Source organism: Trachurus japonicus, chromosome 3 (genome assembly GCF_045865225.1).
Source record: "Trachurus japonicus isolate A0001 chromosome 3, Traja_1.0".
In the NCBI taxonomy this organism is placed as follows: domain Eukaryota; kingdom Metazoa; phylum Chordata; class Actinopteri; order Carangiformes; family Carangidae; genus Trachurus; species Trachurus japonicus.
The window spans coordinates 32,077,669-32,104,463 of NC_140909.1; the positions used below are offsets into that span (position 1 = coordinate 32,077,669).

General features: G+C 41.8%; 2 protein-coding genes across 5 annotated transcripts; one reads left to right on the forward strand and one right to left on the reverse strand.

Moving 5' to 3' along the window:
* The first annotated feature begins 1,354 nt into the window (after window positions 1–1,354).
* Window positions 1,355–10,189, forward strand: LOC146990208 (casein kinase II subunit alpha'-like). 2 transcript variants are annotated; one of them, XM_085770542.1, is made up of 14 exons: window positions 1,355–1,596; window positions 2,445–2,500; window positions 3,054–3,430; window positions 4,244–4,355; window positions 5,439–5,540; window positions 5,750–5,800; window positions 5,984–6,043; window positions 6,229–6,312; window positions 6,866–6,976; window positions 7,087–7,188; window positions 7,308–7,408; window positions 8,181–8,329; window positions 9,318–9,405; window positions 9,702–10,189. In XM_085770542.1, exons 3-13 carry the CDS (start codon window positions 3,324–3,326, stop codon window positions 9,389–9,391), a joined length of 1,053 nt encoding a protein of 350 aa, XP_085626668.1. In that variant the 5' UTR covers window positions 1,355–1,596; window positions 2,445–2,500; window positions 3,054–3,323; the 3' UTR covers window positions 9,392–9,405; window positions 9,702–10,189. The 2 variants fall into 2 exon arrangements, with proteins under 2 accessions (XP_085626668.1, XP_085626660.1); XM_085770534.1 differs by lacking the exon at window positions 2,445–2,500.
* Window positions 10,190–10,927: 738 nt separating this feature from the next.
* On the reverse strand, window positions 10,928–25,943 carry kiaa0895l. Of its 3 annotated transcripts, none has more exons than XM_085770659.1 (7): window positions 25,733–25,943; window positions 22,832–23,618; window positions 22,169–22,312; window positions 21,196–21,328; window positions 18,333–18,638; window positions 17,413–17,510; window positions 10,928–15,071 (listed from the first exon to the last, which is right to left on the reverse strand). In XM_085770659.1, exons 2-7 carry the CDS (start codon window positions 23,570–23,572, stop codon window positions 14,910–14,912), a joined length of 1,584 nt encoding a protein of 527 aa, XP_085626785.1. In that variant the 5' UTR covers window positions 23,573–23,618; window positions 25,733–25,943; the 3' UTR covers window positions 10,928–14,909. The 3 variants fall into 3 exon arrangements, with proteins under 3 accessions (XP_085626785.1, XP_085626793.1, XP_085626803.1); XM_085770667.1 differs by having other exon boundaries at window positions 14,761–15,071; window positions 22,832–23,604; window positions 25,718–25,806; XM_085770677.1 differs by having other exon boundaries at window positions 14,761–15,071; window positions 22,832–23,604; window positions 25,721–25,792.
* Window positions 25,944–26,795: the final 852 nt, after the last annotated feature.

Consider the following 26,795-nt stretch of genomic DNA (forward strand, 5'->3'; position numbering starts at 1 on the left):
CAGGTGTACATCGTTTTCATCACAGCCAATTCTGCCTCGTGTATTCTGTCTGTTGATTAAACTGAACACTTTTTTCATTACGGATTCATCATTTTGTCCATAAAATGTCAAAACATGAGCCCAAAGGTATACAATACAGCAATAATATACAGTCATGAACAACAGCAAATGAGTAAAGGATAACAGATCCTCACATTTAACTTCAATCTCCAAGTGTTTGAATTTTTAACTAAAAGATAATTAAAAAGATTGATTGATAATCAAAATGGTTTGACAATGACTTTTTCTTAGCTACAATAAAAATGCCTTTCTTGGTTGGTGAAGACATGAAATTGTAAATGTATGGTAAACAGCCTAAAACTATATGGTTTTCGCTGCAGACTCCTGTCAGCCACAGTTGTCAGTGATGCATGTGGTTGCGTGTAAGATTGCCTCATAGTCCTCTTTAAAATATCTCTAAAATCAGTCATTCTAATGAAGTCACCATTGCAGCTTAACCTGTAAGATTTTACTCAAATGACAAATTTGAAGTCGAATTAAATTTAAATATCATAGACTCTTGTTCAATGGGTCTTTCAGTTGAGTTTATGTCTCTCTGCTTCACATACACTATTTTGTTGAATATTTTTCATGTATAGGTGTATGATGGCATTGATTGATGGGTATAATGTCTGCCAAGAAATCTCTCTCCACACCCTGACACCGCCAGCCTGAATATTTGACACAAGGCAGGTTGAATGTATCCTGCTGATGCTAATTTCTGACCTTTGATAAAAACATACAGACATGATTGGACATGTTTGTATGTAGAGATGCTCACAGGATGATATTTGTTTTGACGCCAACAGAATCACAGTCACCTTCACCTAGATCACATATTACTCACTCTGAAGTTGGATGTGAACCTGAACTTTATCTGTATGATTTTACACATTTACACTGCTGTCATTATGCGTGAAGAAGCAGGTACAGTATACAGGCGTATTCTGTGTATGTCTTGATACAACGCTTCTTTACATGCACGTGTATTTCTAAGAGAGGTGGTTTCTGTTTTTAAAACTGGAGACTCGCAAATATAACAAAACCTTTTTTCTTATTCAGGTTTTTAAGTGTACGTTATACGCTGGTTGCTGTGACTTGTCTACAACAACTACAAGAAAATCCTTTTTAAATGTATAATTGTGTGTTTGTTTCTTTAAATATATGTCAGTCTAACCGGTTATACCACCGTCGACCGATCGCCATGAATCTGTTGACGATGAATATGATTCATTACCTTACAATGTATACATGTTAAACCCACCTGCCATTCATTGTTATCGTCTTTCAGGCAGGTCGCGGAGCCTGTCGATTCACTTCCGGGGGATGGTCACTGCAAAAGGGAAGATCGTCCTGCCTCTGCTAACGAACCACCACCTCCCCGACAACATTATTAAATCCTCGATTTTGTGAATTTTTACGCACATTAATCTTATTCCCAGGGCCGCCGGTGCCTCGCCGCCGCGCGGAGAGAAACGTCCTGCTAGTGCTAAGTGCTAACGGGCTAACGTTGATGTCGGGCGGACTTCCTCTGAGCTCCGGCGTTTCTGCGACGAGGTTAGCCGGCTAACTTTAGCTTCGTAACTGGTTTCACATTTCACTAATATCGGCAATACCAGAGTGCGCAGTGCGCTTGTGTTTTTGTCTACAGGATAACAAGACGTAGCAATGCATATTTATCCGCCGTGGTGCACGCGAGGTTTGAGTTTTATCATTGTGTGTGTTGCTAAGTAACCTCGGTCACCGTAACTAGCGGCTAGCTAGTTAGCGGTAGATTAAATGGACGGAAACGATGCTGGCGCTCCCAGATTGGATTTAATGTTGAGATAATTTGATCAGACCGATTAACGATTAATTAATTAAATCGACTCAGCTACGATGTGGATAGCTCTTATGTGGCTGGTGGACAAGGCCCCAGGGAGCCCGTGTCGTGACGGGGTCCATGGGCTTGGGGGGCAGCTGGGGGATCTGGACCCCACAGGGGCTGCAGCCCAGGCGGCACCTGTCCGTAGGTTTTAGTGCTCTAGTCCAGGTTTGCTGTGTCAACATTTGGTGGTCTTGAGCTAGCCCTGCTCTGGTGGGGCCTGGGTGTAGAAAATGCACTGAAATCGCCATTTTTGTAATGTTTTCCCCAAAATACTAAAATTGAGAAATAGGTAGGCCTATCACTCGGCTAAAACTGGGTTTTACACGTTGTTTACAGTGTCTATGACAAATCTAAGGGTTGTGGTTGTAAAAGTAGACAATTTCCAGAGAGGTATGTGTTGTGGAAACACCCATCATCTGTTCTTCTAAATCTATGAAGAGGAGATTGTTGGGTTCAGGGAAACTGATCTCGATCGGTATAATAAATAGTACATTTATTATACCTGGCACTAACTGGTAGTTTTGTTTCTGTCTGGCAGGGGGATTTAGGCACTGTCTTGTGTCTCCATGTTTATCTGGTCCAGGTTAGATAAGTGTAAGTACATAGTTTTTTTTGTATGCTGATCTGGTCTTATGTGGTATGGTTAGATGAAATGCAGTGTAAAGTCTCTATGTTTGTCCAGGCCAGATTTGACAGGTGGAAGTTAAGGGGCTTTCGGTCTTCAGCTCCCCTCATGAGCCGGGAAATTGTCACAGCTCTCTACACCAAAAAGGGGTTTTCCAACACTGCCAAGGCCATTTATGTAGTACATGTCTTCACAACTTGAAACAATGTGACATCAGTTGAGTTGAGCAGCAACAATTAGCGGATTCATTCAGTAATCAGTTGATAGGAAAAGGAAAATGCTAAACATTATCTGAATGTAGCTTTGTAGATGTGAGAATTTGATATTTTGCTTGTCATATTAAACAATAAGATACATATCTTTAGGATGGGTGAACAGTGCAATCAGTATATCATACTGGGCTGAGGAAAATGTACTGTATATCAGAAGCCGACATAAACGTGATTGTCGGTGCTTGCTTTATTTGAGATCTTTCTTGTGTCTCTGAACCTCTTCTGTCTTCTCTCCTCTGTCTTTCTGCAGCTGGCGGGTCTTCATCCAATCCTGCCTAACATCTTTCTCAGGGGCTTCACACACTCTGTCCTCGTAGCTCTGTCAGTCTGCACAACAGCTGCATCAGACCGCCCTGACACTTTTGATCGGAGGCCACAAGCAGCCAAAGCCAATGGTAAACACAGCACAGGGATCTTAAAGCCACGTATCCTGGAGAGTGGGTGTGCTGCCTTCCAGTATCGAGCCAATAAGTATTCTGCGGGAGGTGAGGGTCCTCGACACGGGGCCTCAAAGCTAGCGATGCCCGGATCCACGCCGGCCAGCAGCAAGGCTCGGGTCTACACCGATGTCAACACACAGAAGAACAGAGAGTACTGGGACTACGATGCGCACGTGCCAAACTGGAGGTACAGCTACATGAGTGACATACAGGAAACATAAAAGAACAATAATACTATAAACAATATGTGGGCAGCACTGCATCAATTAGACTATGACTCATGCCTGAGCCTAATTGCAATTACACTCACCAGGGCAAAAAAAAAAAACCTTGACATCCTGCATCGATTCAGTATCAGCATCTATACGCTCAATAATAAATCTCATGGTAATATGAGGTGTTTGTATTCCTAGAGTAGAGAGTGTGAATCAATACTTAGCACTTTTATGTCCTAGGGGGATTGCTGAGCCAAAGAACAAAATATTGCAAAGCACAGATGTTTAACACAGTGTCAACTTTAACATGCAGGGCAATAAACCTGGTTAGTCAGTGGAGGCTTCCTCAGCAGAGAGACTGGAGTGCAGTGGGGTGCAAAAGACCTTGGAACTTGTGAAGGGTATTTTTCACTATCATCTGACATCTTCTAGGCCTTAATTGATTTCAGTGTTGACAAAAAAAAATCAACCCTAAATGAGTAAAACAATCATAAATTTCAACCTTACTAAATTGAAGGCATAACATTTTCAAACATGAAATCTTTAGTGCTACAACTCGTGATTCTGATTAGTTTGTAATTGAATCATGTGAATCTATTAAATGTCAGAAAATACTGATAAATGTTCCAAGGAGAAATCAAAAATGGCAGAAATAAGTAATGTTGCCTCCATTCATCTTATCGATGGTCTGATCAATCATTTTAGAGAACTCTTTGCAGATGTTTTACGATCATTTTTATATTTGATGTTCTCTCACATTCCTTCTGAATGTCTTCACTCCTCAGTAACCAAGACAACTATCAGCTGGTGCGTAAACTGGGCCGAGGGAAGTACAGTGAAGTATTTGAAGCTATAAATGTGACCAACAATGAGAAGGTGGTGGTGAAAATCCTCAAGGTGAGTCCCAGGCAGCATTAACCCGTGTTTCCTCCCCTTTTTTCTACATGAGCTTTTCTTGCTCCTTTATCAGTGATCATCTTCATTTCTTTGTGGAGCTTTATTTGCAGTTTAAACTTACTGTCCTGGTGTAATGTTGTTGGTGGTTTTAGTCCATGTTTATATCCTCTTTGGGAACTGGATATGTCAACTGTCCGTTTTGTACTGTATCCCAGTAGGTCAAGGTGCTCCCAGTCACTGCAGGTGTTTTTACTGTTTCAGCTCCATGTGTCAGTCAGCTTTTCATCAAAGTCTTTCTTAAGTTGCAAAAGAGCAGAACGTCTGTGAACCAGCTGAGCAGGAAGTAGGTTCTCATGTAACTAAAGGATGAAAATAAAGACTGCTCATTAATTACAGCTCATTATTTCAGATTAATGATAGAGTAGACCAGGCTTCTTACATCTTTGAACTTGTTTAGCTGATTTGTTATTTTCTTTCCAGACAAGTTTAAAAAGCACTCTTCTTGGATTTGTCTATTTCTTCACAAGAAGTTAAATTATCTGAGTAAAACTCGTAAAATTCGTACTTCTTCATTGAAAAATCCAGAACCTGTCAATATGAAAAACTAAAAAGAAGAACTCTATCAAACACTAAATATCTTTGAATTAAAGGCATATGTTTCCATATCATACCAGGCCACAACTGGCTTCCGACAGCACTCAATCACCATCATCATTATTGTTATCAAGGCTTAAGAAGAGCGTATAGGAACTTTCCATCTCTCATTCCACACCACATGTAGCGACATGTGCTACACGGCGAGTAAATGTGATTAAAAAAACAACCTGCAATCATTCAACTAATTTCATTGGAAGTCAACCAGATTAAGAGCTCACACTCAATTCACTTTGGTCTTTTTCTAGGTCACTGCAGGAAATAATGTAAAAGTGTGACCATGTCCATTCAATGTCCAGTAATGTAAATAAGCAGCAGATTTACCCAGCAGTAAATCTTCATGTAGTCTTAACCTACATGAAGATTTTTGCTGCTGTTCTTGTTGAATATGGATTGATATGTCGAAAATGTGTGTTTTTTCTTTTTCAGCCTGTCAAGAAGAAGAAGATCAAAAGGGAAATCAAAATTCTTGAAAACCTGCGTGGGGGAACCAACATCATCCGCCTGGTCGACACAGTCAAAGACCCGGTGGTGAGTTGGAGCCAGAGTCACTGTGCTGCATGTGTCAACCTGCCAGCAGCAATAATCCAGTCATGCTTGTAACTTTGTGTGAGTGCGTGCGTGTGTGTGTGCGTGTGTGTGTGTGTGTGTGTGTGTGTGTGCGTGTGCGTGCAGTGATGATGATCTCCACCTACCTGCTGATCTCCTTAGTTAAGCCTTGTGTTGTCCTCTCTTTGCAGTCCAGAACACCCGCGCTTGTCTTTGAGTGCATCAATAACACAGATTTTAAGGTACCTAAGTTTGGCTGACATCATACATGTAGAACTACCAGCACAGTTACCATCCATGAAAATGCATTGATATCCATTATTAATAACATGCATAACTGCCTAGTAAATGTCGTACATGAATGGAGTCTAGTTTACACACAGTATAAACTTTTAATACATGAATGTGTTTTAACTGTTTGACAGGAGCTTTACCAGAAGCTGACAGACTATGATATCCGTTACTACATGTATGAGCTGCTCAAGGTAAAAACATTTAGTATTTCTTTGTTTTGTGTTTAGTTGATGTAAAAAAAATTATTTAAAAAAAAAGTCTGTATGTTTTTGCATAGTTTTTTTTAAAAGAAATGGTGGACATAACTTGGGCTGGACTTTGTGCAGAAACTAAAAACAAAAAACGGTTATCGAGCATTGCTTGTCTTCTCTTTAAGGCTCTGGACTACTGTCACAGTATGGGGATCATGCACAGGGATGTGAAGCCCCACAATGTGATGATCGATCACCAGCTGAGAAAGGTAATGTCACGCTTACTATTTGTCTTCGTCTTATTTAACAAACTGCAGTTCAATCGGGATCTTTTAGCAGTGCCCAACAACTAACCCTCACTCATAATGCTCAGTCACCCTAACTACTAACCCTCATGCATTGTAAAAAATGAACTGTGTGTTTTATTTAGGGGTTGTTTTTTTTAGTCAGAACACTTTCTCACTGATAGCTGATGCAAACAGTCAGACAGGCAGTTTCCCTGTGCTTGCAGTCCACACACGAAGCTAAACTGAGCTAATCTAACGATCTGCTGGCCATAGCTTGTTGATGGATTCACTTTTACAGAAATAGAAATTTCCACAAATAAAACGATGTGTTAATATTCCAACACTTTATATATTGAATTTGATAATAGAGTAATGAATAAACAAATCACAGCTCCCAGTTTGCATTATATTTGAGTAATGTCTTAAATGCTGAATTATTAAAGCAGCTATGGTTTGAACTTCAGATCAAGATGTAGGACAAAGGGACCATGTATACATTTCTTTTTAACTGGATCATTTTCTTTCTGTGTCACAGCTTCGTCTCATTGACTGGGGTTTGGCAGAATTTTACCATCCCGCTCAGGAATACAATGTCAGGGTGGCCTCCCGCTATTTCAAAGGCCCTGAGCTGCTAGTGGACTATCAGGTACCTGCTGTTACAGTTATTCACTCATTCAGGGACAAAAACACAACTCCTGACCTGAAGGATCTGTTACAACATGGCCTCTGATTGTGTGTGTGTTTTTTTTTCTGCAGATGTATGACTATAGTTTGGACATGTGGAGTCTGGGCTGCATGTTGGCCAGCATGATCTTTCTGAAGGAACCGTTTTTTCATGGCCAGGACAACTATGATCAGGTAAAAGATCAGAGACAGAAAAGGCACATTACACTTAATCTGTGATAATTATAATAAAACCCGTCCTTAGCATGTAACTGATGTATTAAACACGTTCGTATGTTGTTGTTGTTTCCCAGCTGGTCCGCATCGCTAAGGTCCTGGGTACTGACGAGCTCTTCGGCTACCTGCACAAATATCACATAGAACTGGACACCCGCTTTAAAGACCTGCTGGGACAGTGAGTATCAGCTGAGGTTGGAAGAGTGATGAGAGTCAATCAGATGATGCTCAGGTCAACCAAAAGAAACTCATTCGGCAGCTAAAGAAGGATATTTCATATGATTTCCAACTAGAGATGTCACATTTACTTGTTTTCACAATTAATCGTGGTATTAAAACCCATAATTAATTAATCGTAAGGATTCCTAAATACCGTTACTCTCCCAAAAAGATGATGTTGCAACGTTATCGGCAGATGTGCGCAAAATAAAGGTATATGCACATATACTAGTCGATTTAACTAACGTAACATTGAATTGATAGAATTTAAATGTCAGCGTGTCATTTTTAATTACAAAAACAAACAAACAAACAAACAAAAATACGATTGAAATAAACGTAAACATTTGGTATAGATGACAATTTATGACCTGAATATTTCAAACATTTTCCCTGGGGATTAATAATTGGTCCTATATTAATAGATAATTGAAATATTTTGTGTAAACAATGAGTAATGTAATTATATTTTGACTATATTTGATTTTACACTTTCTTAGTGTTGTGAAATTAATTAATGCATAATAATTGTGATAATCGTAATACCGTGATTATTTCTCTGACAATAATCACACCAAGAAAATGTATAATCGTGACATCCCTATTTCCAACTCTTTTTTTTACTGTTTTGACCATTCTGCTTCAGCTGTGAGTTTTATCATTTTAAATATAGACGGTGTGCTGTTATGTGCTACACTGAGTCACGTTAAACCTTGCTTGTTTGCGTCCAGGCAAACACGGAAGCGCTGGGAGCAGTTCATCCAGTCAGAGAACCAGCACCTGGTGAGTCCAGAGGCTCTGGACCTGCTGGACAAGCTGCTGCGCTACGACCACCAGCAGAGGCTGACCGCAGCTGAGGCCATGCAGCACCCATACTTCTGTGAGTATCACCACAATCGCACTGAGGGTCCGGATATCACAGCCATTGCTAACATGTCTGCATGCTGCTAACACATCAACAGCCAGGGGAAGTAGTTTATTAAATTATTTACTATTTTATTGTACAGAAGCAGGATCTTCTGCAGATAAAAAGAAAACAAACTTCCTGTTTCATTTGGTTATATTTCATGGTGAATCAGGATGTGAAGACATATGAGCTGTAGCTCAGCCTCATTGCTTTGAATGGAGTATGTGGCAGAATATTTGCTCACATTCTTGTAAATAGGTAGCCTGACAAGCCAGACTATATCATTAAAATGTCTAGTCTGGCAACGACCGGTAGACCTCGGCTCAATCCAGGGGGCGGAATGAAGGCTGTCTTTCAAACTGCCTCTGCACCAATAGGGTAGCGCTACGACCAATCAGAGCAAAGAGCAGGATGACGTTAGCCTGACAAGCCAATTAAAATGTATGTCGTCATCGCGTTAAGCCCGCCCAACGACTCTCTAAACAGATAGAGCGCTGTGATTGGTGAACACAAACGGTGTTCGAGACTCAAAAAGTTCCTATGGCTCGTTTCTAGACCCACCTACGGAGCAAATATCTTGCCGCTAGGGTGCGTCTAGATTTCTAGGCTAGTAAGCTTCTCTTTATGAAGTAACTATTATTTTTTCTTTCATAGTAGAAGTTGACCGATTAATCTGCACCCATGTAACATTTTATAAACTATTGTTAGCAGCATGTATGGTCCTCTCTATGGGAGACGGATGAGGACAAAAGGAGTTATTGTGATTTAATTAGTGTTGTGCTGACTCTGACCGAGCTGTCTGGACTGTCGACTCGTGATGTGCTTATTTTGTGTGACACAGGCCGATTAATCGCCTTTTTACTACTACAACTATCATTATATCAGCCATTAAAAAAACACAAATTAAGATTTAGAGAAAAAAACAGTTGAGTTGTTTATTTCCCATGTCTTTGTCCCTCAGATCCCGTGGTGAAGGAACATGCTAATGCCAACACCGACAGCACAAAGGCAATAAGCAGCTCCAATGCAACATGATAACCAGAGAGCAGGTAACACTCACAGCACACACACTGGTTTTAACACACAGGCCTGTGCAAAAGTTTTAGGTAATGAGAGTGAGACAGTGATGAAGTCCCTATGGGGGTCAGACCATCTTTTTCTGGTCCCTGGAGATGGTTCATGTTTCTATTATTTTGTCCATCCCAATTATAACAATAAGGGCAGGCAAAATAACACAAACACCTCACTGTATAATGCAATAGAGTTTGACGGCAGCATTCCTCACATTTCTCTGGTCAGGAAGAGTTGTGTTTGATAATCCTGTTTTCTTCCTCTGTCCACTCAGGAAGAATCTTTGTTACCTCAACTTGTGACCTTTTTGTGGCAGAAACCTCTGCCTCCACATCAACAGCCATACTGGAGTAAGATGTCAACTTTGCAGCATATACAAACTCGCACGGATTAAACTTCTCCAAAAACAGAGCCCAGGGGGGGAATCTGCGCTGCTTGGTCCAAGTCACAAATAAATCAGATCTGAAATCAGATCCAACCCCCTCCCTCCATCTCTCCTTCCCTCCTCCTCTCTTCTCCCCTCCCCCCTCCTCCTCCAGCTGCCTCCCGACATCACCCTCAACCTGTTTTTAAAATGAGCAAACTGACTGTTGGATCAGTATCAAGCCAGTGTCGTTGCTGTAAAGACGTTTGTCGGTCATTGCGACGCTGTGGTGACCTGAGATCCAGTTCCAGGTTTTAGCACTGAGTGGCATGGAGGCTCTTTTCTGCTATGGATAGAACAAAAGCTATATTGAAAGAGAATAAACCGTTTTTATTTAAGTGTGTGTGTGTGTTCGTTTTTTGACATTTCTGTTTCCTGCAGGGAAGAGTCATTGATCACTGTAAAGACCAATAATTCTATGAAGCAGTTTTAACCAAATTTAGATTCCACTGTTAAACTATCAGGAGGTTAAAGTTAAAAGGTCAACTTCACTAAAGATGATTTTGGATTTATGAGCACAATATGTCGTAACACCAGGAGGGAAATTCCTTAAGATGTGATACAAACGTGACGTCTACTTGGACTTGAGGACAGACTGATCAGATTTTGGAGGTCAAAGGTCAAGGAGGTCATGGTAACCTCTGAACCAAGACTTCACACCAGTGGTTAATGTTTAATTTGGATGAAAAGGGATGTAATCTGAAAAAAGTTGGAGGTAGACGACCAAATCCTTTGTGTTTCTGTACCTCCTGCTTATTGAATTTCCAGCAGCAATCACTTGATAAAAGTAGATTAGTATATATTATAGTTTTGTATGATAGATATAGATATATAGTATATTAGTAGATAGAAGTTTCATCCAAGGGCCCTTTGACCTTCCGGTCAATTTTGCCACTGGCAACATAAACAATGGACGATTAGCAGTTCTTCACAGTGTCCAAGTGGATGTCCAACTATCACTGTTACTTTGATACTGAAGAAAACATTTAGAAGCAAGTCCTCTAGTTCAATGACCTGTTTGTTCAGGTCATGTGTACTCATTCGGGTGCGTCAAGAAAGACACGAGAGCTTGTCAAGTGTGTACTTTTTAATAAATAAACTGGAAATTCAAGACGTTTTCCAGAACATAAAACACTTGTGCAACATTCGTGCGTTACAAATCGGTGCATTCGTTTAGGGCCCAGGTTGATGAGGTCAGCAGAATTTAAAACATCTGCTTCATCAAGTGGCTAAAATTGTAAACACAGCATGGTAAATTTCAATCATGTTAACTTTCAAATCCAAGTATTTAAAATGCATCAGAGAAGTGGATTCACATTTTGGTTTAGTGTTTAAGTTTAAAAACTGGGACTGCTGAACCGAAGCCCATGTCCCTTTTTGCTGTGACCTACTTTCTTTCTTTTTTTTCAGTCTGTCAGTGTTAATTCAGCTCACAGACGACATGGCCCATAATGAATGCCCTGACTGACATCTGCAGTCTGAAGTGTCAAACACAGTAAAAAGAAGCCTACAAACACATGGCTAGCTACGGCAAGATGAGCTCGACACCCATCGAAGGCACACCCACAGCACCCCTCGCTTCCTCCTCAGCCAGCGGCTCGAGTCTGGGTGAGGATGGACCACGACTGGTTGAGTTTGGCTGTGTCACAAAAAGCCCAACAGTGTATTAAAGATGCCATTCAGGCACTTTATCTTAGTGTTAAAGTAGCAGTTTCACATTGTTGGAGAAACTGGCGCTGTTAAATGAGAAGATCACAGTCTCACATCTGTCAATTACATGTGAAGCCACAGCCAGCGGCTGTTAGCCTAGCATAAAGACTGGAGACAAATGAGAAACAGTCAGCCTGGCTCTGTCTGAAATGTAAAGGAGCTGCCAGCACTGACTATTTGTTCACTTAAAGTGATGAACTGCCTGTTGACTAAGGCTGTCCAGCTTTCTGCTCTGGTACAGCTCTTACACAGATGAGAATTTAAAAAGTGGCAGATTTACCATCAAAACCCTCGATCATTCCTTGTGGGAGGCCCGACCCTTCAGAGGCCACATTTGAAGACTGATTACGTCACAGCAGCACAACAACACTGTCCCATTTAGGAGGCTTTTGTAAACATGGCCAAGAAAAATGCATCCTTGGAACCAACACCAAGATTGTTGGTGTGCCACAGAGTGCCACATTAAAATGTAGCCTAAACGTTAATTTTAGCTCATTTCTATGGAAACCCTTGGTGTCCATACATCCGTTTTCCCGAGATAATGGGATAAACTTCCTTGAGAAACTACTTTACTACCAAGTTAACCACATTTAGAGATCTGGAGATAACAGTGCTGTAGTCTATATAGGCTGTTCATTGAACTACAAAACGGACCAGCTTCAAGGCCTTGGGTGTCTCTATGGATACTAGATGATGACTGAAAGAAGCAGATTAGGATACAACCACCTGTGTGACAGAAATCTCAGGCACATCTCTAATTAATTCTGTTGTTATCTCTAGAAAAGAAAGTTTCTTCTTCCTCAAGATCTTAAGATAATTATCTCATTGTCTCCTGAAAATGAAGAAAATAAATCTTGTGAATGCATGGCCACTTACGGCTTCTGTACAGTTTAACAGCTAACCACACAGCTGTTAAAGCCATAAGCCTGACTAACCTTACATGTTGTAAAGGTTGAGGGCGGGCACAGCTGGTGAATTCCCTAAGAAGTAAATGAGTAAATCTCATCAGCGCCAGTGAGCCAATCAGCATGCAGCATGCTTGGTGCAAGGTCTAATAATGTTGATTGGCTGTTTATATATTTTAGTTTTTACACACTACATTTATGTGTATTTTAATTTTCTTTACGTTAAAATGAATTTAATAAAACTGGTATTGAAAAAGGTATACCGGTATTTAAGAATCAGTATCTATGTCTAGGTATTAGTATTGATTTTGACTGATATTTCATCGATATGACAGCCCAAGGCCACAGTCAATTTTTCCTGAAATGAGAACAGTCACTGCACAACAGCAATCACTGGTTCCAAAAGTTGATGAAACACAAATGCACATTTTAACATAGCCTGTAACCCTAAACTATATATATATGTGGTTATGATAGCTTATTGAGCACAGAAAAAACTAGTTACACTTCATAACAACTATTAAGACACTATTAAGCATTAGTTAAACATATTAAATCTATTTATTATTCAGTTATAAAGCATTTTTTCTACATTGATCCTAATTAGTAATGTTTTATTGAACACAGTTATAAATGTTGAACTCTGGATTAATAAATTCATCTATACTCTGTTAGTGTATTTCCATGCTTATGATGAAGTCAGCATTTATAAATCAAGTATTAATTTCAAACCAGTTATTTAGGAGATGCCAGTGGTTCATAAGATCATTTATAAAGTGTCAGTAAATGATGAACAAACTAGGCTATTGACTATACATGACCAGGCAATGACTTAGACATGTATTAATGGTTAGTGAGCGTGTTAATAGATTTTAAATGTTATAAACACTTATCCATACTGCAATAACATGCTTATTAGTATCAATGTAGGAAGGATGTTTTATAAATGATGAATTAATCGTTTAATAATGCTTAGCTAATGCTTAATTAAGTGTTACCAAAAAAACTACAATCCCCCCCTAAAAACTACAAACATGGCAGTGCAGGTAGATCGTAACTTTTTTTGTCCATAAAACTTGCCAAATGTCTTTTCTAAAGTTATTTCCAACTTTCTATGGACTTCTACACTTCAGTCGTTATTGTTTCTGTTAATAAAGATGGAACAACTTCAACCCTTCAATGTTCAATTATCAACAATATCTGATCTTTTTCCAAAAGAAAAATAATCTAAATTATCTGTGGTGATATAAATGACAGCACGGTCGGTTGTTAAAAATGGACTGTAACACTCACACTCACACACTCTTCACTGATGGAACAGCCACCAGGGACGATTGGGGTTCAGCATCTGGCCCAAGGACACTTTGACATGTGGAAAACAACCTGGGAATCCACTGAACATAAGTAGTAGAGCCACCCTGAGGCTTCTCTGTTCTCACTTTGGTTCTTAGAAATGTAAAGTTTGACAGAACTGCTGTGCCTCAGCACAGTCTCTACTCCGTGATTTAACAGTCGTCTCCAGCTACAGGCCAAACGTTCAAGCATGAGAGTGGAGCTGTACCGATCTTCTCATCTAACTGTCACAAAACACCCATGTTTCCCAAAATGCTCTACTGTCCCTTTAACGTAGCAAAAAGAAAGAAAAGAAAGTTTGGCTGCTGCACGGAGGTGGGAGCTCGGGGACGGGTCACATCACAGTAGCATACTGATATCCAAAGACCACCAAGGACACTGATAAGACAGAAATAACACAGCTGATTATCTCCCTAATAATACTGATATTTAAAAAAAAACCTCCCTGGGAGATATTTTTATATCTGACCGAGTCCACTGGCACTTGATATTTTAAAGATTCATGGCCTCAGTGCTTCCCCCAGGGCATGTGAATAATGTGTCCTTGGTGTCCTTTTTAAAATGCAAACAATCTAAGGCATAAAAAATGTCATCAAAAAAAGAAGGTATAAAGCTAATACCAGAGACATTCAGTCTGTTCTTTCAAAGTAAAAAACTTAAATAATTGCATAAATAAAGCGAGTGATTATGAATGTTTAAAGCCGTACATGACGTGTTAGCGGTGTCCTGTACAGGCGCTGGGTGCGGTGATTATGTACGAGTCTACATATATAATGTTGGTTATATCGTAGAGTTGCAGTATTGAGGTAACTTCATAGTGGGAGTAAAGGCAAAAGGGGGAGGGAGGGGGCACTTGAACTGTACTAGGCTCTGTGAAAAAAGCCACATAGACATGCATTGGACAAAGGTGAAAATGTAGATAGAGGTGTTAGTGTGTTCGTCCCTTTTTCTTCGAGTTTTACAAAAAAAAAAAAAAAAAAAGCTCAGATAAAGCATAAGTAATACTGGATATTTAACATGAGATGCATTCAGGGCACCAAACATCATATAGTCAGTGTACCAGCATCCTCCATCTCTTCCTCCTCGGCGGTCAGGGCAACAGGAGCTCCAGCGTGGAGTCGTCCAGCTCGTTGACAGCGACGATGTGATCCAGGTGCTGCAGGTATCGCTCCGGGTCGCGCATGAAGTGGGGGATTCTGGTCCTGGGGAGCACGGCCAGCTGTCGCAGCCTCTCTACATCTTCATAAGACACCTGCCGAGGGACAGGAGGAGATGGGTCGCAGGTGATTTTTTAAGAAAAAGCCACATGGTCAAATAAAGTTGGCTGGGTTTTTGCTATGTGCAGATCGATACTGAAATATCGATACTTCCGATACCAGGTCTGTATGCTCTGCAGATCGATACTCAAATGAAAATATCGATACTTTTGATACTTCAGTCATTTGTGGTTAAGCATATCATTAACAGGAACACAGTGGAAAGTAACTAAACTATTCAGATCTTGTCTAAATGACACGCGGTTGGTAGGAACTACTTTTTCTTCCACCCGTAAGTGGGCATGCTGCTCACAAAGTCAGTCTGTGTAGAGTCAATGGCGGAGCGGAAAGGAGTCATGTGTGGAGCTATTTCAGTGCCACAAACAGTGAAGACGAAGTCTGTAATATCTGTGGGAAAATTATAAATGAATTAATTAAAAAAAGTATATGTTTGTTTATAATTTTCTTATTTAATTTATGGTTTTATTATACTTATGTTCTTTTTTTAGTGTTTGAAACACTATTTTCGGCTATATTTAAACGAGGCCACTACCTCAATATATAGTTCAGAGTTGAAAATAAATACATTAGGCTACTCTGAAGTCTTGCATCCTTAGGAAGCTATGACTTGAAATACAGTACTTTTTTATTTTATTAGATTTACCAGGCACATTAGGTGCATTTGCACAAAGTATCGGTATCGGATCGGTATCGCCGATACCAGCCTGAATTTTACTCAGTATCGGATCGGAAAGGAACATCACTAATTAGAGCCCAATTCCTGCTTTCAGTGTGTGTATTGATAACATTGTTTCAGCACGTATTTGTAATTCTCCCTATTTTGTTTTTGTACAGCACTTTGTAACTCCGTTTCAAGTCAAAATGTATTCATCCATATCCTCTGTCTCTAACTTGGTCCTGGTTGTACTCTCAGCCAGTGACACACACATTCACAGACAAGACAAGAGTTTAAACTCAAGTGTCTAGTATTAGGTTGCACAATTTATCACAATGTAGTTAAAAATTGCAATATGGCTTAATGCAATATCTGCTTTTGCATTTTTTTTGATAGATGTAAAATGCATCACAACATTGATGCATATTGTTAACTTAAAGCAGAAGTAAGTGGAATGTTTGTGTTAATAAGTCTTAAATAGTTATATCTTCCGAGAGCAATCACTTATATAGAGTGTTTGGTCAGAAACACGGGTCTGTCAGTCACTCTGCTCTGCTGTAAGCCGAGGAGAAAACTTTCCTTGTATCCTACAACCTTTATCCAATGAAGAAGTTAGCCAAAACCACCGGATCGCTTACTTCTGCTTTAAGTGTTAACAAGACACCGTATTGCAGAAAACCTAGATAAGGGATTAAGCCGAGATATGTTGGTTATCCTGGCTGAATTTAGCCTCAAATTGGTTGTTCAAAAGCAGGCTAAATTTATCCTGGTCAAGTTACTATGGTGATTTATTCTCTGCAGCTAGCCTGCTCCAGACCAGGCTAACAGCCCGGCTTAGTTGATTCTGTTGTCTTCATCTGTGGCTCGACGTTTGTGCAACCAATTAAGCCAAGATGCGCCGATTAGACGAGGTCAAGCCGCGCTTGCTCAGTTGTCCTGGATTTCTTTATTCTACTTTTGTGCAATACCCGGAACCCAACAAAAATCACACCATCAATAAATGAAAACTAAACAGAAACAACCATCTGCTCTGAAATCACAATCACAATTTGTTTTCTGCAAAATGTGCAGCCCTATTTTGTACTAATCCCCAAAGTCAGACAGCGTATAAGAGATATTACAGCTGGAGTGTGAGCCACATTAATGTTTGCACATGTCACTCCATGGTTTATGTTTTCTTTGAGGATGTTTAACATGTTCTGGATATGTCAACTAAAGTCTGCAAAGTGCAGCTACTTGCTTTCATTGTTTTCTTTGTTTTGTTTACTTAAACTGTTCACATGTTCGAAATAAAGATCTCAATTCATATACCAGAGTTTTCAAGGTCAACAGATCAGGAGGTTCTGGCTCTCAGCAGAAACCTGCAGTCAGTGTGAAGCTGATTGTTTTATTTAATGCCCTCAGACACCCCACAGGGGGCAGTGGCTGCTCAGGAAAACTGGGAAAGTCTTCATTTTGGTGATAATGCTTCTATCACATTCACATGATTTCATTATCCTCAGCATTTTAAAAACTCCACTGGTTTTTTATTCACACTGTTGTGTTTATTTACACCTTCAGAGACAAAAGTAACCTGCAGCTTCCCTGTCCATGTGAGCACACCGTGGGCTCTGCGTTGCTGATAGAGGTTTGTCTTTAAATGACCTGACACCATCACTGACCTTGCCTAAAGAAGTCAACATCTTGAAGTCGATGGCGCGTCGATGGCGAAGAATCCTCAGGATCCCGTCCAGATAAACCTGATCTTTACTGAAGCAGCCTGACACATAAATGTAAAAGAAAAGGAAATGACTATTGCATCATCATCGTCATCATCATCATCTAACTTTTTCTAGTTTGCCATTTCTCCATATTCAAAATTCACGTACATTTTATTGTCATGGTTATGATTGCTCATTATAATTTTCTTGCTCTTGGTAGTATGTTTGCTTGCTCTGGGTCCAAGAAATATTTACAGTAATTTATTCATTTAGATAGTGGAGCGAGTCAGGCAGAGAGAGGGGAAGCGAAGAAACGGGAACTAAGCCAACTTAGTCCACGCTCTGCCACCAGGTATGTTCAAACTCATTTTGTTCAATCGATGATATAAATTCCAACACATGCACATCATTTGTCATCTAAGAGATGAACACCAAATGTCTCCTCCTCCAAAATGAACCACTGTGACTGTGGTGACAATTATACAAATATCAGATCACTGGTGCTTTGCATGCAGGGCCGAACAATGTTGTCGTCTTGTTCAGACCTGCATACACGCAACATGTTGCAGTTTGCTGTTAGATGCACGTTTAGCATCCTCACACGCGCATAGTTAACACATCACCCTGCAAATTTTCATACCTGCAGATGATTATTTTCGCCGGGTACTCAGGCTTGCACATGTGCAGTAGAGGATCAGGTGGAAACTGCCTGCAGGGTGTGAATGTGTGTGAGTGTGGGCCTGTGTGGTCTTGTGATAGACTGGTTTCCAGGGTGCACCCCACCCTCACCCTGTGCCAGCTGGGCCTGAGGTTGTGTTTTTACCATGGTGAACAGGGTGGAGTGTGTGTGTGCGTGTGTATGTGTGTGTGTGTGTGTTCACCAGGCTGCGAGGTGTCCGTCTGTCCCCTCTTGGCTCTCAGACAGTACTCCCAGCGGACGTCGGGGTCCTGGACGAAGCGTGCGATGTGGCTGAAGAGCTGGCTGAAGCTCATGCTGGTGGCGTGGTACACCGTGTAGTAGAGCAGAGCTGCGCGCCATAGGTAGGGCTGTTTCCGTAGCAACACGCTGTGCAGGCTGGCCAGGCCCTCCTCTGTGGGATTAGCTGGCTTCAGGCCGAACTGCTTCCTGCCCTCTGTGTTGGACCAGGGCTGCAGGTTGTTGTTGACGCCTCTCAGGTAATGTGTGCCTGAGGAAACAATGACACAAGAAAGCCTGATTACACATGTTGCCTGAGGGGAGGCCAATATCTATCAATCAATCAATCAATCAAACAATCAATCAATCAATCAATCAATCAATCAATCAATCAATCAGACTTTATTTATAGAGCACTTTTCATACAAATAAAATGTAGCACAAAGTGCTTAAAGGGATAGTTCACCCAAAATTCAAATTTCACTCATTATCTACTCACCCTCATGTCAACTAAGAGCTGTGAGAATTTTCAATGTCCTCCTTGCCTTCTCTGAGTTACGGGGGGGTCCGCGCAGCAGTATTTGTCCATATAATGGTTGTCAATAGATACCAACTTTCTTCGTCCAAAAAGACACACCAAAAAACATCCAAATACCTCCATACTGCTCGTCTGTAATGTCCCTCTTGTATTGAAGCCCCGACATGAGAAATTGTTCCGAAAAAAATTAAATAAGTCTATATTTTAAGCTTGTTTGTAGTGGAAGCTCCCAGTGTCTCAGTTCACTGCTCTCCTGTGTCAAAATCTCACGTGATTCGCACTGACCGGCGGAACAATTTCTCATGTTGGGGCTTCAATACAAGAGGGACATTACAGACGAGCAGTATGGAGGTTATTTGGATGTTTTTTGGTGTGTCTTTTTGGATGAAGAAAGTTGGTATCCATTGACAACCATTATATGGACAAATACTGCTGCGCGGACTCCCCGTAACTCAGAGAAGGCACGGAGGACTCTGAAACTTCTCCCAGTCCTTAGTCAACATGAGGGTGAATAGATAATGAGTGAAATTTGAATTTTGGGTGAACTATCCCTTTAAGCAAACAAAACAAAGCAGAAGTAAAAACCAAAAGCCACACACACACTGTCTCTCATATATAATAACACATGCATAAACACGCATATTTTCTGCAACAATCTCTCAAAAATGGTGAGACACACACCTGAGAAAGTCTCATCATCTCTCACTGGAGCTGGATGTGCGTCATGTTGAAACTGTCATCTATACGAAATCATTGTGTGCTGCTTCAGTATTAAGGTCACTCTCTACTGAAACCACGAAAAACAGCCTCTAACCAAAGGTGGCGTGTGGAGGACGAGGTGATCCGACTCGTCCACACGCCCTCAACTGTCTGCTGCCTACATCACCCTATTGTCTCTCTGCCTCCCTTTTAAAGAGCGCGGGGGGAGGAGGAGGTGGAATCCTGAAACGTATATTCTGGGAAAGGAGAAATCCTACACTCGGCGGCGACACCTCAGCTTCAGGCTGGATCTCCTGTCTGTGGGCTGAGAACTGCCATGGGATCGTATGACCCCACTGGAGATTTTCAGGGGATCATATGATAGATGAGACAACCAAGGTGCAAAATTACCACTGCTGCTGGTGCTGCTATTATTTTTTGCTCTGACATCACCCTCTGGATATTTTTTCCATGGTAGCCACAGAAGATGAGGAACAAACCTCGGCTGTTATCCTTACCCTGGAATTTGGTTCTTTACAATGAGAGCTCACAGAGACATGACCGTACACGCTTGGTCTGTATATATAAACAAAGAGTTTAGTCACTGTACTCAAATAACTCAAAACTTTTACTCACTAGACTTTAGAGAGTAGAGCAGACACTTAATCATCAGCTGACAAGTTGTGTGAAGTTTTTTAATTTTTTAGGTTCATTAAAAAACAGGAAGAAGCAGTTCAATACAACAGCCTATTAGGGCCATCATAGGTTTTTTTTAATAAAAAACAGCTGGAGGATGGATGAGAAATTTAAGAATAATAAATTCTTTTTCAAGTTAAAGTCACAAAGTTGTGAGAAAACACCCTTGAAATGTTGTGTGTGCGTAGGGGGGATGGGTTGGGGGTGGGGGCATGTCAACAATTTGCCAAGTTGGACAGATCTTATCAAACTCTACTCTTCAGTTGGCTTGAGAAATGAGGAAGTACTTCTATTTTAGCCCCTTTGCTCCTTCAATCCTGAAGTGTAGGGTGGGTTTTCCTTCTTTGGCAAATTTGAGACTAACCCCCCCCCTTTTTCCCCCCCGCAATGGCCCAAATGAATCATGGTGTGGTTCTATTTGCTTCTTTTATATGTCAAAAAAAACTAAAATGACTGAATGTATCATTTGACTTATTTTCTGTGTGCAGCATTTCCTGTGTTTGACCCATTTTATATGTTGATGCGTTGTCAGTCTGCTGCTGTATTTTTAGTGGTTTCCCTCTGTGCACCAACATTCAACAACAGAGGAAGTTAACCACCACTCTGAGTTGGAGCTATCATCAACTTTTACTTTTACTTAAACACAGTGAACCACAAGGACTCGATAACTTCACATGTGCTCGTGTTTTATAGAGGATCTCAACGCTGACGACGCATCTAAAAGGCGATTTATCCAACAATACAAAATATGTGTGTAACATTACCTGTTTGTGCATTCAAAAGACAGATAGCGAAGGGAAATATCTCTCCCCAGTGACAGTAAATGCTTTTGAGGGTGCAGTGACCCCGCTGTGTCAGATGTGTGTGTGAGGTGAACATGGAAGGGGCAGCGTACCTATCTCGTGTCTCAGCATCCCCTCCAGCCAGTGCTGCCGAGCCCCGGCCAGGTTTATGGTCAGAGTGGGACGACAGCTCTCCACCACCATCACCGCCTGAGACAGCAGCTCGTCAGACAGACGCACCACAACCTGAACACACACACACACACACACACACACACACACACACAGGTCACATCCAGTACCATTGCCATTATTTCCAGCTGCTTATCTCTTCAGTAGTTTTCCTTTAAGTCCTTTTTTTATTACCTATTTCGTCTTTGCAAACGTTTTTTTGATAAAGTTTGTGCAAACATGGTCCACCTTAGTTAAATATTTTACTCTGTGTCATTATTTTATCTGATTGGTTACATTCTGCTGCTTTGTTTAAATTAAACTCTTCCAAGTAAAAAACCTCCAGGGCTGTAAAATCAACAAAGTCAAAATACCAAAACATGCAGTTCCACTAACAACTACTAGAGCCAGATTTGCAAGTTTGGACAGACATAGCTTTTTTTTCTCCCAGTGTAGCTGCAGTGGAAGATCTTACCAAACTCTATTTTTAGATGGATTTGGCAATAAGAGAATACTTATTATTTTAGCCCAGGATCACTAGATCATTACAGAGCCTGTGCTCTGCAGAGCCTGCAAAGTGTAGAGATGTGTTTCCTGACACTTTTTTCTCATTGTGAATTTTAAGTTTAAAAATGATCCTCACAAATTTGCAAGAAAAATAAAATTTTCCTCATTAATTTGTCTTTTTCCTTGTAAATTTGTGACTTTATAATGTCAGAAAATACTCACTTTTTTTTCATCTCGACTTTAAACTTTTGTTTTTTGTGTGTTTGTTGTTTGATTGTTTGTTTGACTTAACCTCTATAAACAGTTCTGTCTATGACCCATTTGTGTGTTGATGCACTGCCAGTCTGCAGCTTCTGTCTGTGCACCGAAGGAAGTAAAGTAGCAGGTGTCCTCCTGACCACCACTCACCTCTCCCACACAGCCTTCTTTCTGCAGGTATTTGCGGACGGCAGCCCACACCTGACTTTTCGGAAGCACACTGCCACCTGTCACCTCCTCAAAGTTTTCATAGGAACCAAACTTCCTCAGCACGCACTCCATGATTCCAACCGCCTATAGGTAAAGAGACACCACATCATCATCATCATCATCATCATCATCATCATCATCATCATCATCATCATCATCATCATCATCATCATGTTAAAGGTGCGTTCACACCGGACTTTTTATTTTTATCGCTGTCGCTCGTATTGCTCCATAGTATCGTATCGCTCCATAGCTCAGCTGCATTCGCTCGTCAATTTGGCACAGAGCCACAGACTCACTGCACGATGTGTCTCTGTTTACACCGGCACCACCGGGATTACGGCAGCCAATCAGCACTGAGCAACGAGCGACTGACAGCCAGAGAGTTGGGATTTCTCATCTCGAGCGACGGGAGCGACTTGAGCGAAAAAACGCTCCATCGCTGTCGCTCCGAGCCCCAGCGTTTTTTCGCCTGGGCGATTAAACGCTCAATCGCTTGTTTACATTGACTTAACATGTAAACTCGTCGCTCGTTCGAAAAACAAAAGGTCCGGTGTGAACGCAGCTTAAGGCAGAGCCTCCTGTGGGTCTGAAGTACTGTACCTGTTCGAGGAAGAGGCCGGAGCCTTCCCTGTACTTCTCCAGCACGCTCCTCGGCTCCGGCTGCGCGTACTCAAACTGAGGCTCGTACTTGTAGTCGGACTGGAAGAAGGTCTCCTTCTCCTGCTCCAGGTTCAGAGGTCTGAGGGCGACCAGCAGACAGGGCCTGGAGGCCGTAGGCAGCGTCGTGCCCCCGACCCCGACCCCAACCCCTTTAGCTATGTGTGGCAGGGAGGTAGCGGGTCTCATCTGCCCCCTGCCGCCCCGCAGCCCCAGCGAGTAGTTGACGGAGCAGGTGCTTTCGCTGCGGCGCATCCACCCTCCTGCCCCCAGGCTGGGGCTGGTCAGGCTGCGGGCCGGGGGCGAGGGGGCAGCAGAGCCGCTCCGCCACGGAGGCTGCACGATCCGCCTGTCCGTCATCTGCTCCTGGGACCCTCGCAGGCGCTGGGGTGTCATCTCTAAGCTGAGGGGCCGGCAGAGCGGGGGTCTGGGCGTGGCCCCGGCTCTCAGCGACGACCTCCTCTCGGCCTGGCTGCAGTTGTTCTGGGCTGGGAGTCCGTTGTGGGACACCTTCTCCTTTTTGGCCACATTGCTCTTCTTGGCCGACGGTCTGGCTGCCGCAGCAGAGCCGCTCGTGGTTTTTGGAGGATCTGCTCGGACATCCGGCCCCAACAGGTCCCTGCTCCTCCTGACACGTTCACCCTCAACCTGATCCATGAAGACTTCACCTGAGTCCAACACCATCACCACGGCTGCTCCACCTCAGGCTGCCCCGACTCCGGCCCCAACGCTACTGACAGAACAGACAGATGAATGTTTATAATAGTAATAATACAACTTTATTCATAGAGCAAAAGTGCTTTACACCAGCAATAAAACACCAAAAACACAATACATGCAGACAATGAGCAGCCCAGAAACCCAAAACGGACAGTTTTTAAAAAGTTCATTTTTAAGTGTTTTTTTAAAACTATTGACAGTCTTCAGTATTACAATGATTTTCTTGTATTTTCTGGTTCAGGTATAACCAAAACTTTTGTTTCAGGATCAAAAAAATTATCTCATATGGCAGGAAACATACCACATGAAAAGTGGTGGGACCTCTTGTCTCAGCCCAAGGAGCCATTGTCTCATTATCTATCCATACCTGGACAAGTGGCAGAAAACTGATGGATGGATTCATTTAAAAAAAGAAAGAAAAAAATACAAGGCAAGAAAAATGAAATTCATGGCCTTTAATAGCCTCCAACACCTTATATTGACAACTTTGAAATCACTGCTTTTAATGTTTTGTAGAATTGTCTGCTTTTTTCCATGTGTGTCAAGATAAGTCAATGTTCAGTGATACATTTCTGTTACTGTCCTGTGAATCCAACGTGGTTGGTAATTGGATTAAAGGGTCACTAACAGTCAAAGGTACGGGGGCCCTGAGAGCTCAACGCTCACCCAGACCCTCACAGGTGTTTGGGTGTCATCTCTAAGCTGAGGGGCCGGCGGAGCAGAGGTCTGGGCGTGGCCCCGGCTTTCAACGATGACCTCCTCTGGACCTGTCTGCAGTTGTTCTACCATGAATCGTGTGATAATAACGTAATAAACCAAACAAACTCACCTTTTTTTCAAACACCACTAACAGGTAACAAGTAGTCGTCTTCACAACTTCTAAAGTCAAGGACCACTGGCGCTGAACTTAAGCTCTCCAGCCTGCTCTGTCACTTTTGTGTGTTCCTGGAAATACTTCTGTTATTTTTTGAATTTTGTTGCACATGCATATGCTGCGTTCAAGACAACTCGGAAGTTGGAAAAAAAACGAGCTCCGAGTTGTAAAAAATGAATTGAACGGCATTGAAATTACAGGTCGGAAACTCGGGTATCATATCAGAGCTCCGACTTTGCGACTTGACGTCACGACAACATCAAAACATGGCAGCCCTCGTCTTAAACGGTTAGAATTTAGACATTTTAAGTTAGCCTATTTGTTGAGGTTTGAATGCATATTTTTGTGTATTATTGCAGTAGCCTATATGAAATACGTAAATACGCTATGATTGTTGTATGGTGTGAAATTGTGGTCCTCGTATGTGACGGAAATAACGTTTAACTGTTATCAAGGCTGTAACATTATATGTGCACTCATCCGCAGCGTCTCCTCTCCTCCAAAATAAACATCATTTACTGCTGCATTGATTTTTCGTATTCAGCTATGAGCCACAATATACCAAACTTCCTTCAGGTATCCATGTTTTTTTTTCTTCCGAGTTCCTGCAGCGTGAACGCAATGATGTCGTTAGTCGGAAATTTCCGAGTTGGGAATTTCGACCTCTGAGTTGTCTTGCAATTGCAGCAATAGTCACATGGATTAAGTTGTTCTCTGACCTTGTAGTGAGTTTTTCTCCTTTGCAGGAGTTTCCTTAAGGTGCAGTGCATTTAGGGCCACCGTACAAAAAACGTTGAGTTTAAGGTCACAGTCACAGAAGACCTTGGTCATTTTTACTTGGTTAAAAATTCCTGCCAGTAAATCACTGCATCAATGACCTGAATGGTTTAAGGGAGAAACAATGAAGCTGCCATGTGTGTGTGTGTGTGTGTGTGTGTGTGTGTAGGGGGGTTACACAGGGGGCCCAGGAACAACGCTGTGCCCCGGTCCCCACAGGAGGTAGACCCGGTCATGCATGTGTCTCTGTCTGTCCGTCCAGGAGTGGACACTACAGTCCACAGTGTCTAAACTGAAACTGTCCCACATGTCAAGCTAGTAACTTTACACTAACATGGGCTGGAAACAGGGTCACCATCAGTTTTCTGCAGATACACGGCAGCAGACAATAGAAATGAGTTGGCAGTGATTCATTCCCTCAGTGTTTTCAGCCCTTTAACTACAACTACTACAACAACAACAACAACACTGACCGAGCAGCGAGTCCCGGGACTTCTGCTGAGGATCTGCGGGCTTCGGCCTCTTCATTCACTCATCGCGGCCGCAGCTCCGCGCACACCGAGCGGAGCAGCTTGTTGTTTCAGCCCGGCGTGTGATGCCAGTCTCCGGATAGCGGTTCACAGAGGAGCGGGGCCTGAGGCAGCTGCCTGGGCCGGCCAGGAAGCGGCGGTTGAGTTGGAAGATATGACGCGGCACGTACGCCGGGTGCGCCGCAGATGACGTCGTCGTGATGTCGTTACGTACAACAGGAAGGGAGGTGGGGATTTTTTTTTGGGGGGGGGGGGGGGGGGGGGCAATACATCCATGGGGGGGGGGGGGCATAGACTGTGGGGGGGACTAGTGCTGAGAAAAAATATGGTCCCCTATGGAGTTTAACTCCAACTCTTTCTCATTCCCCTAGCTCTCTCCCCTTTTTCCATTTTTTTTATCTCCTCATATCTTTTCTCTCTCTCTCTCTTTTTATTTATTTTATTTATTTATTTATTTTTACAAGCAAACTTAAATCTTTTGTACCAGTGAAGCTATATGTAATGCTTGTCTGTAGCCTATGTTTATTTAGCTTTGCACTGTACCATGCCAAGTGTTTCTGTAAATTTAATTGTCAATAAGAAATAAAATAAAATAAAAAACTCCAACTCTGATCTGGCAGATTAATATCAGCATCATTACAGTTTTTGTTAAAACATTCAAACAATCATTAAACAACCAAACATCACAGAAACAATTCAAATAGAAAGAAAGAAAGAAAGAAAGAAAGAAAGAAAGAAAGAAAGAAAAAACTTCCCAGCACAACTAGCAGCCCAGAAAGAAGGGGGAAATAGAAAACAAGGTGATTTAAAATTACGGTGCAGGTGGGGTAACCATCAGATAAAAATAATTCTAATAGAGAGCTATTTGGAAAACAGAATACTAAAGCAGTTTAAAATGAAACAGAACAGCCATTCGATTAAGGAAAAAAGCATTTTCAACAAAAGTTTAAAGGGATAGTTCACCCTAGAATGATATTTCGCTCATTATCTACTCACCCTCATGTTG

What these genes read in the sequence shown, in the direction of transcription:
- LOC146990208 (XM_085770542.1), top strand. Translation starts at nt 3,324, where the DNA reads ATGCCCGGATCCACGCCGGCCAGCAGCAAGGCTCGGGTCTACACCGAT. An exon ending in TGGTGGTGAAAATCCTCAAG is followed by an intron (nt 4,356 to 5,438) that starts GTGAGTCCCAGG and finishes TTTCTTTTTCAG; the next exon opens with CCTGTCAAGAAGAAGAAGAT. An exon ending in TCAATAACACAGATTTTAAG is followed by an intron (nt 5,801 to 5,983) that starts GTACCTAAGTTT and finishes ACTGTTTGACAG; the next exon opens with GAGCTTTACCAGAAGCTGAC.
- kiaa0895l (XM_085770659.1), bottom strand. Translation starts at nt 23,572, where the DNA reads ATGGTGTTGGACTCAGGTGAAGTCTTCATGGATCAGGTTGAGGGTGAA. An exon ending in GATGCTGAGACACGAGATAG is followed by an intron (nt 18,639 to 21,195) that starts GTACGCTGCCCC and finishes TTGTTTCCTCAG; the next exon opens with GCACACATTACCTGAGAGGC. An exon ending in TGTTGACTTCTTTAGGCAAG is followed by an intron (nt 15,072 to 17,412) that starts GTCAGTGATGGT and finishes GTCCCTCGGCAG; the next exon opens with GTGTCTTATGAAGATGTAGA.